This window comes from Pleurodeles waltl, chromosome 11 (genome assembly GCF_031143425.1).
Source record: "Pleurodeles waltl isolate 20211129_DDA chromosome 11, aPleWal1.hap1.20221129, whole genome shotgun sequence".
In the NCBI taxonomy this organism is placed as follows: Eukaryota; Metazoa; Chordata; class Amphibia; order Caudata; family Salamandridae; genus Pleurodeles; species Pleurodeles waltl.
Genome location: NC_090450.1, coordinates 81352288 through 81366379, shown reverse-complemented (window position 1 = coordinate 81366379; position 14092 = coordinate 81352288). Strand labels below are relative to the sequence as shown.

The following is a 14092-nucleotide window of genomic DNA, read 5'->3' as shown; positions in this document are numbered from 1 at the left end:
TACATGCCACTATGCCCAATGACCATGCCCAGGGGACAGAAGTCCCCTGGGCATGGCCATTGGGCAAGGGGGCATGACTCATTTCAATGGGGGTTGGGAGTCGTAAAAAAATGGCGCAAATCGTGTTGAGGCAATATTTTTGCCTCAGCCTGACTTGCACCATTTGTGGACGCCCATACTCCATTTTCCCCCTACGCCGGCGCTGCCTGGTGTACGTCGTTTTTTTAACGCACACCAGACAGCGCCGGCGGCTAACGCCGGCTAACGTCAATCAATAAATACGGCGCCCGCATGGCGCTTCAGAATGGCGTTAGCCGGCGCTAATTGTTTTGGCGCAAAACTGCGTTGGCGCAGTTTTGCGTCAAAAAGTATAAATATGGCACGAGATGTTTATGCAGGGGTATTTTAATTAGAGTTTGGAAGCTGTACCATCTAACACAGACCACCGCCAGGAGGTCTATTGATTTGGGTGAAAAACATGCCAAACATTACTATAAAACAGCTTAAAATAGACTGCAATGATATTCTTGGCCTCTGCATTAATGGGGTGAAAGGGAATAATCTATACATATTTAATATACATAATCGACCTATACCAAGGAGTAATGAATCATTAACTTTGAAAGTTGTAACCCAGTGCCTTTCTGAGTGCCGTAGCAAGTGTTTTATTATTTTGGCAGGCAATTTTAATGTCACATTTGAGCCATTGTATGGTTTATCGATTATTACGGAAGGGGAAGATGAAAGAAGGGGCATACCAAAGGTTGAAGCTAGTCCATTTAGAAACTGGCCAGCATCTGCGTTCCAGCTGTTATCCCTTACCTTGGCATATGGTTTCCCTGCCTGTAATGGTAGATTTGCCTCAGACACTCACTTAGCTCCTACATTTAAACGAGTAAGCAGTGAAAATCGTACAGCCGAAATAATTTTACATATTGATTTGTGGCATTTGGCCAAGGGCTTTGAGACAATCTGCAGGAATGATAGTGATCATAATGCATTAAAGCTGACCCTTAGGAAAAACCCATTCAGTTCAGGAATTGATACAGATGCTTCTTCTGAGGTTCCTCTTTCTCTCTCCAATAATAGGAAAGCAATTAAATGGGATAAAATTAGTCCTTGTGTTTCTACACTAACACAAATATATAGTGCATTCAATTGTATTTTGGGACATTTTCGTAACCAAGCAATAAGCACGACCTTAATGGATGAGCTACACAATGAATTGTTCTTGACACTATATCAACCCTGCACAAAACAAATGTCTTTTACCCTGGAAAGAATATCATATCAGTTTCCATCGTGGTACTGGGGTGAATGCCGTAAAGCTAAAGCTCAACTAATCAAGGCCATTGGGCAAGGTAATCATGCACAGATCAAACAATGTTGTGTAGACTATTAAAAGCTGTTAAAGAATAAAAAGCAAGAAGGGATAGATACCAATTGGTTGGCCTTGTTAGGTGCTATAAAGAAGAGAGATCATTAATATTTCTGGCAGGTCTTTGCGCATGGTGATTTAGTAACTTCTAGTCTAATTGAATGTGCTGTGAAGCCACAACAGTGGGTGGGACACTTTTCTAAAATGTATATGGCTCCCCCTAATCCTAATCTGGATGAATTGAGAGTAATTACAAGGGAGCAAGAGAGAGTAGGAACTGTACCTTCCTTTTTCTTCTCAATTGAGGATATGTATAAGGCAACATATTCTCCCTATCCTGGCAAAGCTCCTTACCCAGACAATATCCCTGGCAACCCCTAACAGACAAAATCTGAGACCAAGGCCCCGTATATAAATGCTCTTTCAAATTCTATATTGGGAAGTGGTGCCATTCCAGCTTCATGGCTTTGTGCGTAAATAATTCCAATCTATAAAAAAGGGGACAGAAAAATTCCTAATAATTATAGGCCAATTAGTTTTACAGATAATCTACAGGAAGTTTTCTGTCTGCAAATTTTGGATCTCTTACAAGGTTGGCTAGAAGAGGGTAAGGTTCTGTCACCGCTCCAGGTGGGTTTCCGCTCTAAAATTAGCACAATTGACCAAATTCTTTGTTTAAATCTTATAATGTGGAAATATATAGGGCTATCATCAGACCACCTTTATATGGCCTTTGTAGACCCTAGGGCTGCATTCGATCTTGTACTAAGGAGGGATATGTGGCGAACCTTGGAAATTAGGATGCATGAAGGGAATTATGTCAGATCTAGATGAGGAGCAAGGGGTGAACTTACCCATATCTATACCTATAGGGTGTGGAGTTTGACAGGGGCGTGTACTTGCTCCAGCTCTGTTCTCTCTGTATATTAATGATGTGGTTGATAATTTATTAACTAGTGTGCATGATTGTCCCAAAATTGGGGGGCTGCTTGTTCCAGGCCTTCTTTTTGCAGATGATACAGTGCTAATTTCTTGAATTCCCTGTGGTTTGGAAAATCTCTTACATAGTTCTGCACATTATTGTGACATTTGTGGTTTGGAAGATAATTCTACTAAACAGAGATAATGGTTTTGAAACCACATAAATCCTTTAGGGGAGGGTTCTACATGAAAGGAGAAAGATTGCATTTGGTCGACAATTCGGACTAACTGGGTGGTAAGGGTGGATAAAACTATGAATTGAAAGTCACATATAATGATATCAGAACTCACACTTTTGCATATTGCTTCCTCATTGGCTAAATGCTATAATGTGACTACCTCTAAATCAGCTTCCCTGGCTATTGAAATGTATAGGGCTATGGTCCAATCTGCCTCTTTGTATGGTGCAAATTAAGGGGAATGGGGAATTTGTACGGTTTGACAGCTGAAGAGAATAACTTTACTAAATATTTATTTCAAACTTCCAAATATTACCCCATCTGTCCCACTATTTGCTGATACTGGACTGTATAGGATTGGGGATGCAGCGAGACTGAAGGTTTTGCTTTAGTGGATAAGGTTATGGTCTATACCGGAACTGGGCCCTTATAGGATAATTGTATCTGAAGTTTTGACCCACAGAAGACGTTTGATAATTCCTTGGCTCCAGTTCATCAAACAATATATGGGACATATAGGTTTGCTCTATTACTGGAGTAATCTATCCTTAATTAACAAGAATGCTAAACCTTTGGTAAAAAAAAGAAATACTGGGAGTCGGTAAACGATCAGTATGTTTGGAATGCCAAATCGGGAGTCCTGGTAGAAAAATATTGACCTTCAAACCCTGGCCTAAATTTGAACCTTATATGGATGTGTATATGCTGCCGCTTGCACAAACATTGCTAATCAAAATGAGGGTGAGAACATTGTTGGTCAATGCCTTTTTTTCGAAATAGAACAGTAAACAACCAAATGTAACTAAATATCTACTTTGTGGTTATAGTGTTGAAAATAAAGAACATATGTTATTTTTCTGTCCCGCATATGCAAAACCTAGATGGCAATGGCTTAGGCCACTATGTATTTTGTTAAGCAGCTTAAAAAAACATATTGCATCCTGATTCAGAATGTAGTGCCAATATAGCACTGACTCTTGGCTGCTATCTCCAGGCAGTATGGAGAGAAAGGAAAAGAGCAGAATTATTACTCTAGTGCTGTTGTTATGCAATGTTTTGTGGAAGCATTTGGATGGACTCTTTTTATGGTTGTGTATATAAATTTTAACATGATAAATTAATCCTTGTAAATATAATTTTAATATATAAATGTTTATATGATGTTTTTATGTAATAAGTTGTATGGGCTTTGCCTGAAATAAAGTATGAAACACGGTTAGTGGTAAGTAATTAAGTAGATTTTCCCAAATCCACTTAATAGTCTTCAATGGAGCTCCCAATATTCCAACGTTCTAAAAATGAAGAGGTTAACTAAATATAGAAATATAACAGATCTTGCCACACTTTTCAGAAACAGTGGATTACATGTCTACACATGTGTACACATGTCTTAGAACTTATCTGTAAGATTATTATTGTTGCATTGAATAATTACATAAAGTAATGTATATGTATGAGAATTACATGGATACTTCTCACTACATCATTTTACTTGCATTCCTAGGCTGGATTACATGTTGGGAATTTAATTTGGCCATTATCATTAAATGTCTTTGCTAATTTATTTAGATTAATTTTGATGTACTCCTTTGTAGGGGAAGTGAAAGTTGTGAGTACAAACAGGGTCAAAAATTGAGATAGTTGGTGATATATTCTCAGGAGAATAGATTTAAGGTCAAGCCTTTTCACCTTTGAAAGAAATACGAAAAATATAAAAAATAATCCCAGGGCTGCCTTTTTTCTCTATTCTATGTCCTTTAGAGGTCACCAGGGGACATAGCTGTAACCCCACTGGCTGGCCTTTGTGATCCCTGGTACTGCTACTGAGATGACAAAATCAGTGTGAGAACACAGAGGCAGCTTGTCATGAAGGGTGCCATTTGGGGGCTCCATTCTCCTTGTTTCCTGCCAAATGTTCGTGGTACATTGGAAATATTATATATCATATTATTTGCTAGTAGTGTAATAAGAAATTGAGTGCAATTAGCTGGAATGGTAGTTTTCCTTTGAGCTCAGGTAAGTAAAACATGCTTTTAAATATCTGGTGTGTGCATGCTTGTGGGTGGGTGTTATTGAGTGCAATTAGCTGGAATGCTAGTATTCCTTTGAGCTAAGGTAAGTAAAACATGCTTTCAAATATCTGGTGTGTGCATGCTTGTGAGTGAGTGTGTTTATGTGAAAAAGCCTGTGTATGTATGTGTAAGCATGTGTATGACCAAATGTGAGTGAGATTCAGTAACAGGTAGTGCGTGACAATGTGTGAGATTAAGTGTCAGTATGTGAATATGAGTGAATCAGAGTTCTTTGAATTGGATAAGAGTAAGAGTGACTGCAAGTGAGTGAGTTTGAATGAATGAGTGTGAAGGAGTATGAGAGTCACTGTGACTGAGAATGAGTCAGCGTGACAATGAGTGAGAAAAAAGTTAGAGTGCGTGCAATGTGTGTGAGTGACAAAGTGTGACTGAGTAGGAGTAAGTGAATTTGAGAGATTGAGGGTATGTCTCTCAACTCCATGTTGTGCCCTATGTCCTGTGGGTTTTATTCCCCTGGCTCATGTTATCCTTCCCTTTTGGCACCTCCCTGTACCGAACAGTACTTGTCATCCTTGCCTTGTGGCACCTTCCTGTCTCGAGCATTACATGGCTCCCCTCACAGGAAGCTTGAACCGTTGAACCTCCTGTTCTGTTGCTAAGCAAGTTTAGTATGTTTTGGCACCTGCAGCTTTCTCACATGTCTTTTGGACAAGTTATGCTATCCAATCTGACCCACTAAAATGTACCATCGTGCACTTGGGGTTCCATTAAACGTGTTAATTGTTTCCAACTGCCGTTTGCACCTGCCACTTGTTAGGCCTATTTTATTTGTTGCATGTAACATGTGATGTTCCCAAGGTTTATTGAAACATTCCATGCTTCCACACGGGGCACGTGCCATCTAGAATAATTTTAGTTTCCAACATAAATATCCCGTCTGAGCTTGCATTGGTGTGTGGTTTCGTTCCAGCCCTGCACAAGCACTGACTGCACTCACTTTCTGAGTCACTCGGAACTTCCAGTGCACTAGTCTTCCAAGCCTTCCTGATAATTTCGTGATCCTGGCTTCTGCATTGTTTCTAGTTTCTTCATTCGTGATCTACGATTTCATTACAAGACCGGAGGCTATCATTAAACATCCTTTAATGCCACTCCAAGCAGTAGTCCTATACAGAACTCATTGGAACATTCCGGAATTGAATCTTCAATATATAAAAAGTCCTTGAACATAATCCTCTTCCTCTTTTAATTGTTGCTCCTGAACATATAAGTACCAGTTCCTTATGTCTTGCTTATAAGTTTATTAAAAAATGCTTTATTTAAGTTTCCAATTTTTGGAAATGAAGGGTTCTCTAAAGCGATGTAGGCTGCACTTTTGTTTGATATCAGTATTTTGACAAATGGTTATTTTCAGATTTCTTAGTCAGGCATTTCTATGGTGTCTGACTATTATTTTTTTGCGCCAATGTATATATTTGGAGTTGGTGCGCAGCTTAACGGCATTTCAGTAAATATTTAATAATCTTACCTGAACATTGCATCACGTGCTTGTGCTGGTCGTGTGCATTCATACACAACGCGCTGTGTGAAATGCATTGGAATTGTTCCGATGCGAGTACACACTTACAAGTTATGCGAATTAGAGAAAGGTTGTTGGGAATGATCATTCTCTAGCCACATGAGATTTGGGGGCCATTGTCTTTTGAGATAATTAGCACTGAGCACAATACAAGATGTATGAGAACACATAGTGGGATTCCCATGACAGGGTTTTATGTTATTATCGGAAGGTGGCAACGTTTGTAGCGCATGAAGGAGTATTTTTTTGGGCCGGAACTTCCTTGTATGATTGGTTTGGAGCAGTTCACTTTAGAGAAATGTTTAGGAGTTAAGTAGGGGTGATTTGGAAAATGTCCAGTTCAGAGGCTGAGACAGTAGAAATACCAGAGTGTAAGATAAGCAAAGAAATTATCAAAAGATTGATTCAAAGTGGATTAAAAGGTTGCATACAAGAGACAATTGGAAAGAGAATGATCAAAAATAAGAAAAGAGGCAGTTCTGATAATGAGTTTGGGTCTCTGTCAGAGGATGACACAGAAAAATGTAAAAATGAGGTAAAAAGAAAATGAAGATAAAGCACTTGAATGAGGAGTTGAAGGGCTCAGTCAAAGCACCAAAGAGTTGAAAAGTGTCCTTCGCTGCATAATATTGAAAAAGGGTGTCCGTGGCGGCACAAATAGAAGAGTAGTCCTGGCCAGCGCTAAACAGATATTGGCCCTCATTCCAACCCTGGCGGTCATGGACCGCCAGAGTGGATGGCCACGGAAGCACCGCCAACAGGCTTGCGGTGCTTAATATGGCATTCCGATCGCGGCTGTAAAGCCGCGGTCGCCCAGCCGGGTCCGGCGGTTTCCCGCCGGATTACCCCCGGCTGGGAGAATCCTCCATGGCGGCGCTGCTTGCATGGGGATTCCGAGCCCCTTCCCGCCAGCCTGTTTCTGGCGGTTTTCACCGGCACTGGCATGGGCAGTGCAGGGGTCCCCTAACAGGGCCCCAGCATGATTTTCACTGTCTGCATTGCAGACAGTGAAAATCGCGACGGGTGCAACTGCACCCGTCTCACCCCTGCAACACCATTCGGAGCCGGCTTCAATGTTGCAGGGCCTTTCCCGCTGGGCCGGCGGGCGTTCCCTTGGCGGGCGCCCGCCGGCCCAGAGGGAAAGCCAGAATGGCCTCCGCGGTCTTTTGACCGCGGAGCGGCCAAGTGGCGGTTCCCGCTTGGCGGGTGGCGCCCGCCGCCCACCAATGTAGGAATGACCCCCATTGTCACAAAGTGATGACTTGATGAAAGAGGATTTTATGGAAAGAGAGGAGGAGGATTTTGATGAATATGTTTTTGATTTACAGGATGAGGTTGAGGATCGTGATGAGTTGTTTGTTGTAGATGAGAGTCCCTCTATGTTTCAGGATGCGGTTAAAATATCCTCTTGGTGAAGAAATGTATTCAACTTTTGAAATCTGTCATCCTTGGAGTGCAGACTGGTGGCCATTGGACAGTGTTTCTCACTTTATTAAGAAATGGATTAGGACTTCTTTGGACAAGGAGGTGAGGAGTATTTTGAGGGTGGAAAGTTCAAGGCCAGTAATTGAAGGCAAGGTTTGTTTTGCTCCAAATTTGGATCCGGAATGAATTACCTTCTTATTTAGGATGGGCAGGGTTAATAAGAAAGGGCTGAAAAGATCCCTTAAGCAGGTTCAAGATAAAGTTTTAGATGTTCTTGGGTCATTACCTTGAATACCTGATATGGCAGAAGATACTTTTTTGAATGAAAGTCCTATAGATTTGGAATTAGTGAGGGGATAGAGTCAGAGGGCTCTGATTTTTTGGGGAAACGCTAATACGGTTTTGTCTGCAGAAAGACAGAAATCAGTACTGATGAAAATAAATCCAAAGCTCACTAATTTAGCTATCAAAGAGTCTTATGATGATCTTAAAGGTTTGTTTTGAGAAACCTTAGTAAAGAACATAGGTAAATATGTATCAACATTTACAGCTCTGGACAAAGCCCAATTCAATATGAGGAAATTGTTTAGTGGAGGAGATTTTGGAAGGCTCAGCAAAAGAGTACTTTCTGCCGGCCGGGGATTCCAAAGGTCCCAGTTTGGTCAAAAAGGAAGACGTTACCAAGGAAGAGCAAATATCAATTTTTACCAACATAGGGGTAGAGGTCAATGGGGTAGAGGTAACAGACCTCGAAGACAAGGATCGTCAGGATTTCATGATGAGTACAGCGATTACTTCTGGTTCTTTCCAAGAAAAGATATGGGGGTTGTTTAAGATTTTTCAAAAAAGAGTGGGAGAAAATTACACAAGACCCTTGGCTATTAGAAGTGATTCAAGGGTACAAAATGGGATTTTTAGAACTTCCATTTCAAAGCAGGGCGCCCAGAAATCTATATTTGGACAAGGAACAACAACTGGTATTGGAAAAAGAATTTTCGCCTCTATTACAGAAAGTAGCAATAGTATCAGTATGGTCAGAGGATTTTGTCTTTCTGAGCACACCTTTTCTGGTGGAAAAGAAAGAAAAAGGATGTAGGCCTATAATAAATTTAAGGAATTTGAACATGTTTACAGGCATTTCAAGATGGACGGTATCCATCTTTTGCGAGACATGCTTCTAGAAAACACTTGGTTGGTGAAGCTATATCTCAAAGATGCTTACTTTACCTTCCCAATGAGCAAGGACAGTCAGTTTTTTCTTCAATTTCATGGGGAAGGACAGTACTTTCAGTTTAATTATCTTATATTTGGCATATGTTCTGAACCTTGGTGTTTCACCAAGGTCATGAGGGTAGTGGTTTCTTATCTGAGAGAAAGAGGGATGAGAATGATTGCTCATCTAGATGACATTTTAATTATGCCACAGAATGTGAATCAGCTCCTCAAGGATTTGCAATAGCTACAATGAATGTTACATTATGTTTGCCTATAAGGAAGGTGAACATTATAAGGAAATAAGTTCTTTATGTGTTACGAAAGGAAAGGATAACACTGAGGAAATTGACAAGGTTATTGGGACTATTCCAGAATGCTCTAGTGTGTTCTTTAAAGGACAACTGCTTGGCGTGGCGTTAAAGATATTTAATGCTAGCCTCTGTGTCTTTAATGAAATTTTGATTCTCATTTCATTACACTTGGAGAATCGCTATTCCGCCTCCTCTTGAGATTCATGCACCACAGTCTCACATCTTCAGATTCCAGTTGAAGTGCTACTCCAGGCTAAGCACTTTACCCTCGGGTTAGTGAGCACTAATCCATAGTTTAGTAGATAATTCCAAGACTGATTTTCATGAAGACATGAGCACATTTTGGATTTTGGACATTAATGGATTATTAGCCTCTTAAGGCTCAGCACTCTGGACTCTTTTATTGCAACACTCTGAGCTTTATTGTACCTGAACTGAAATTAGCTACTGTGTTTCTGGATAAGTTCTATCTTGTATTTTAGTAGAATCTTCTTGAGCTTGAAGTTGTATCCAAGTTAGAGTCTGAATTTTGTGTCACGGCCTGCTGCAACATCCCAGTTTATTCTTGACATGATTCCTGCTATTTCTCATGCAATATTAATGCTGAAGTCTGTAACTGTACATTATCTTGTAAGCAATCACCAAAATATTTTCAGTTGAGAACTGTGGGTAACATTGCTTCTTTTTGTTTCTCGTGCCTGACACCTGCACAGGGATAATGAGGTCCAGGAAGTTCTGATCCTAATAGATAGTGGGCTAGACAGCAGATCAGTCCCCCCAATGAACCAAGTCAATCTTTTCTTGTTTTATCCCGTCCCCTTTTCCCCTCTGGAGGCAGTTGATGGAACCAGATTGCTGTTACTTGTTTTGTTAAGCTGCTCCAGCTGGGATTGGAGGACCAGCATTGTCTCTGCAGTTAGAATCAGGTGAGTGCATAACAACATAATAGTCTGAGTTAGTAATAATAACTGGCAATGAGTGAGAGTTATGGAGTCAATGTAAGAGTCAGTGAAAGAGAGTGAGTGAGTGACAATGAAAGCGTGAGTTCATGTTAGTGAAAATGAATAATGAGAATGAGTGTTGAGAAAGTGAACGTAAGTGAGCGTGAGTGAGAATGTTGTATTAGGCTTACATGTCTGCCACCTGCCCTGGCATGGTAAAGGTAATTTTTGTTTTATGGAGGAACCCATGGCAAAATAATGGTGCTGCCAATCTTTAGCATGACAGGCACCTGTGACATAATGCTGGCAGATTGGAGGTGATTCTTGGCCTAATGGTTAAACACTGGTATAGGCATCCTGGAGGCAATTGGTCCTGGGGGCAGTTCTTTCGAAAGCAGTAAAACACTGACACTGGCATACTTGAGGAAATGCTTGGCATGGCCGCACAAAATGCTGGCACTAGCACATTAGAGGTAATAATTGCCATGAGGGAGGTAAACTGTGGCATATTGAAGGAGGCAATGTCAAAATGTCTGCCCTGACACACTGTGGTCATCTCCTACAAAAGTTGATTGAAAGTAGTAATGGTAAATTTCTGGCTCGGGGACATTGTATGTAATTTTCGAACTACAAAGGCACCCATGACAAAATGCTAGCCGTGGCACAATGGAGTTCATTTTCTGGCATATGGCGGTTCCCATAGCACATTTTGAAAAAATTGGGTCAACTCCTGGGGTGTGCTAAGTTTTATCAGCTTGACGCGCCTTGAAGTGATTAGAATATTCAAGGAGTGTCCTTTCAAAACCTAACGCTTTTTAATAAATTTATAATAAATTTATAATAAATTTATGTGAAAATTGCACTTTAAAATGCACTAATCGACCACATTTTGAAAAAAGTTTCTCTGGGGCAGGACTCTCGAACCCTCTTTGAAGAGGACTGGCTCACTTGGGACAAGTCTGGCTGGCTGGTATTATGCACCAGAACTTTCAAAGATCATGTTAGTACTTGAATACAGATGGTATCCAGAACAGGCACGTGACTGTGTTGTGTTGCTATATTGTGCATGCAGTTATTATGGAACTGCAGCAATGTCGTCAGAGTTATAGTCATGTAATATAAACACTGGGCCAATTTCAAGGTCAAAGGCCATATGATGTCACTACCAGTGACAGCACTAAGGTCAAGGACATGTGATGTCACTTTCAATACCACTGGCATTTTGGTGACTCATTTCCCACGTGTGGTATACCAATCACCCATAGTTAATGCACAAATACTGGCTTTAGATCTGCAAATCTTAGCATCCGAAACTACATTTACACGAGCTAGTGGTGTCACCCTCCTCTTGCCTCCATGCAGTATGAGTGTTGGTATATTGGCAGGGACAGAAAAGAAATAATTAAAAAGGAAGTGAGTTTGATTGCTTCCAGTATTTTAGACCGAATAATGTAACACGTTCCAAGGATAGGCAAGGATATTTTGGTAGATGAGATATTTGGTCTTTTGTTTTATGATCTGCAATTCGATAGATCGCTGAAGAACGGATAGGTTATCAAAAATAAATTGTTGGGAAGATGTCAATGTCAAAAGAGTTGATCACCCGTCCCATTTCGTGCACCAGTCAATCACACACCACATTCTCTGGGTGATCAATGTTTTGATTCTTCAGAACAAGTCCTGTGCACACTAATATTAAAAGGATGAACCGTAAACCTTTGCAAGTGAAGTGAAGGTTTATACTATACCAGATATTCAGTCTCTGAGCAGCTGACTTTAAGAGGTTCCACTTTTTTAAGCCAAGGTACCACAACAATTACTGCCTCACAGCGTTTGTATCCCTGTTAAAAACAAACATATTTGCTTAATTATTTTGGTTCACACAGGCCCCAACAAGTACCCTATAGTAAGTTGAGGGAAATACGTATTTACATGGATGAAATACAATAATTATGTGGTGCACGCAGTGATACATTATTGGGAGGTGGTGATACAACATTGATAACAGAGTTGTTTTCATACTTATGATCAGCAGCCCTGAGCAATATTCCAGCTGACGATTGACTAATGGTTTCTGCTGGATCTAGACTAAAGCTTCTTAGCATTAGAACGCAGGGCAATGTCTAAAACCTCACATGATCCACCAGCAACCATCTGCTACAAGTCAACTGGAAATTTATCAGAGTGCGTTGTGCCAAAGGAATGACTGACTACATGGTGTCTGAACCACTCCCTAACCAGAAACAGCGATTCCCGTGGGCCTTTGTGATTGGTTCCAACATCAACAAACAAACATAACCAATAGATTATTATTTGCTACTTTCCAGTCGTCAATCGCCACTGAGTTCATTTCACCATGATAGATGTTGTTAAAATATGCTTAAAATTAGAACAGCTGGCTAGTACTATATCTTGGACGATTTAAGCACTGTGGTCAAATCACGTTACAGTAACTAATTACTTGTTCTTTGATTACATTCCGTGTCTATCTCACAGCATTAAAGGAAATGTAGATGTTTCGGACTGAAAATATCCTCTGCATACTTGGAGACAATACTCAGTACGGGGGTGACATTGATTATGTCATTAACAAAGATGGACGCCAGCTCTAAGGGTCTGTCAGTCAGGTGGGAGAATTTTAAATCTGACAGTCCACAGAACAGCAACTCCCCTTCTTCCTTCTTCTGTTGCTCTCACTGTACCTGGAGCCCCAGAAGGAGGGAGGGGTAATTCTGCCCAGCCGCTGTCACCCTCGTTTTTGCCAAATTAAGAAAAACGGTTAGGCAGAACCCAGGGTTAATGGGTCTGCCCGCTGCCCACTTTCAGCGCCCTCCCTCGGAGTGCTGGTAACTTTTCGGTCTAAATACTCAGCAGAGGCTGTGAAAGGCCCTCAAACTTCAGAGGCATGAGAGGTTGTAAAACCCCTGAGACTTTCAGGGGGCAGCTTTTTTAAATTAAACATTTTGCATTCCTGCAATGGAATTTTCTAATTGACTTATACGGGCTATTAAAGGCCCGTTTTCTAGTTATAGGCCTTCATCTTCTATAAGGCTGGAGAACCTTTAAGGGCAAGGTTAACCTGCTCTGGAGGCCAACAAGGCTAATTTATAACATTAGAATGGTGGGAGCTCTACTGAAGATAATTTAAAGGCAGGAACTGAATAATGGATGTTATAGACCAGACTTCTCCAACAAGTAGCACGTGGGCTACTGGGACCTCTCCAGCTATCTATAGGTAGCTGTCCTGTGTACACCCCAGCCTAGTAAATGATAAGCTTTTATTTGGTTGTATTAATTAATATATGTATACCAAACTTCAAAAGCATGTATTGGAGATGAAAATCTCTGTATTTTCAGAAATCATAAGCTGATATTTTGGAGCAAAATGGTTGAATTTGCAACAGATATTGAAAGCTGATGTTTAATTGAAAAGTCATGTAATGTTTGGGGAGACTCACTACTAATATAATTATTTTGTTTCCGGGGGCATTGCAACCATGACTATTAGGTATTACCTATGTAGAAACATTCCACAATGACACTGTGTTTTCTGCATTACTACTGGCAACTGTGCCTGATGAGCTGTGGTGATCACTGCGGGTAGTCCTGCATATTGTTACAACTAATGTAGTGTTGTCTCATGGTCTCATGTAGTAAATATTACATCACTAATATTTGTAGCTCGGGTAACTTTCATTGATCTTAAGTAACTCTTATTGCAGAAAACGTTGGAGACCCCTGTATAGACGTTCTTCTCCAACATTCTGGTGTGTGTTTTTTATTTTCTTCCCTATTTAAAACATTTGTTTAAACCTTTGGACCCTCTCAGGTGTTAAAAGCCTACTGGGGTGGAGGACCTTTAGCAACTCCTATAGCCATCAGCATCTGACTGCAAGGCTAAATTGAAACGTTGTCAAGATTCTAGCAATAGATGAAGATACTTATAACTTCATGACTACAAACCGCAGACATTTAGATAAGTGGCTCAAATGCACTCTTCACAGGTTAGAGAACCCAAGAGTGCCCAAGCATTTTGCTTCAGGTATTACG

At 40.6% G+C, this 14092-nt stretch overlaps 1 protein-coding gene across 2 annotated transcripts in view; it reads right to left on the bottom strand.

Moving 5' to 3' along the window:
* LOC138265425 (uncharacterized) overlaps window positions 1–14092 on the bottom strand; it is a 226152-nt gene that overhangs the window by 49726 nt on the left and 162334 nt on the right. For both annotated transcript variants that reach the window (XM_069213123.1, XM_069213122.1), the window contains exon 18: window positions 11791–11883. In XM_069213123.1, coding sequence (XP_069069224.1) covers window positions 11791–11883 — 93 coding nt within the window. The remainder of the gene's footprint in view (window positions 1–11790; window positions 11884–14092) is intronic.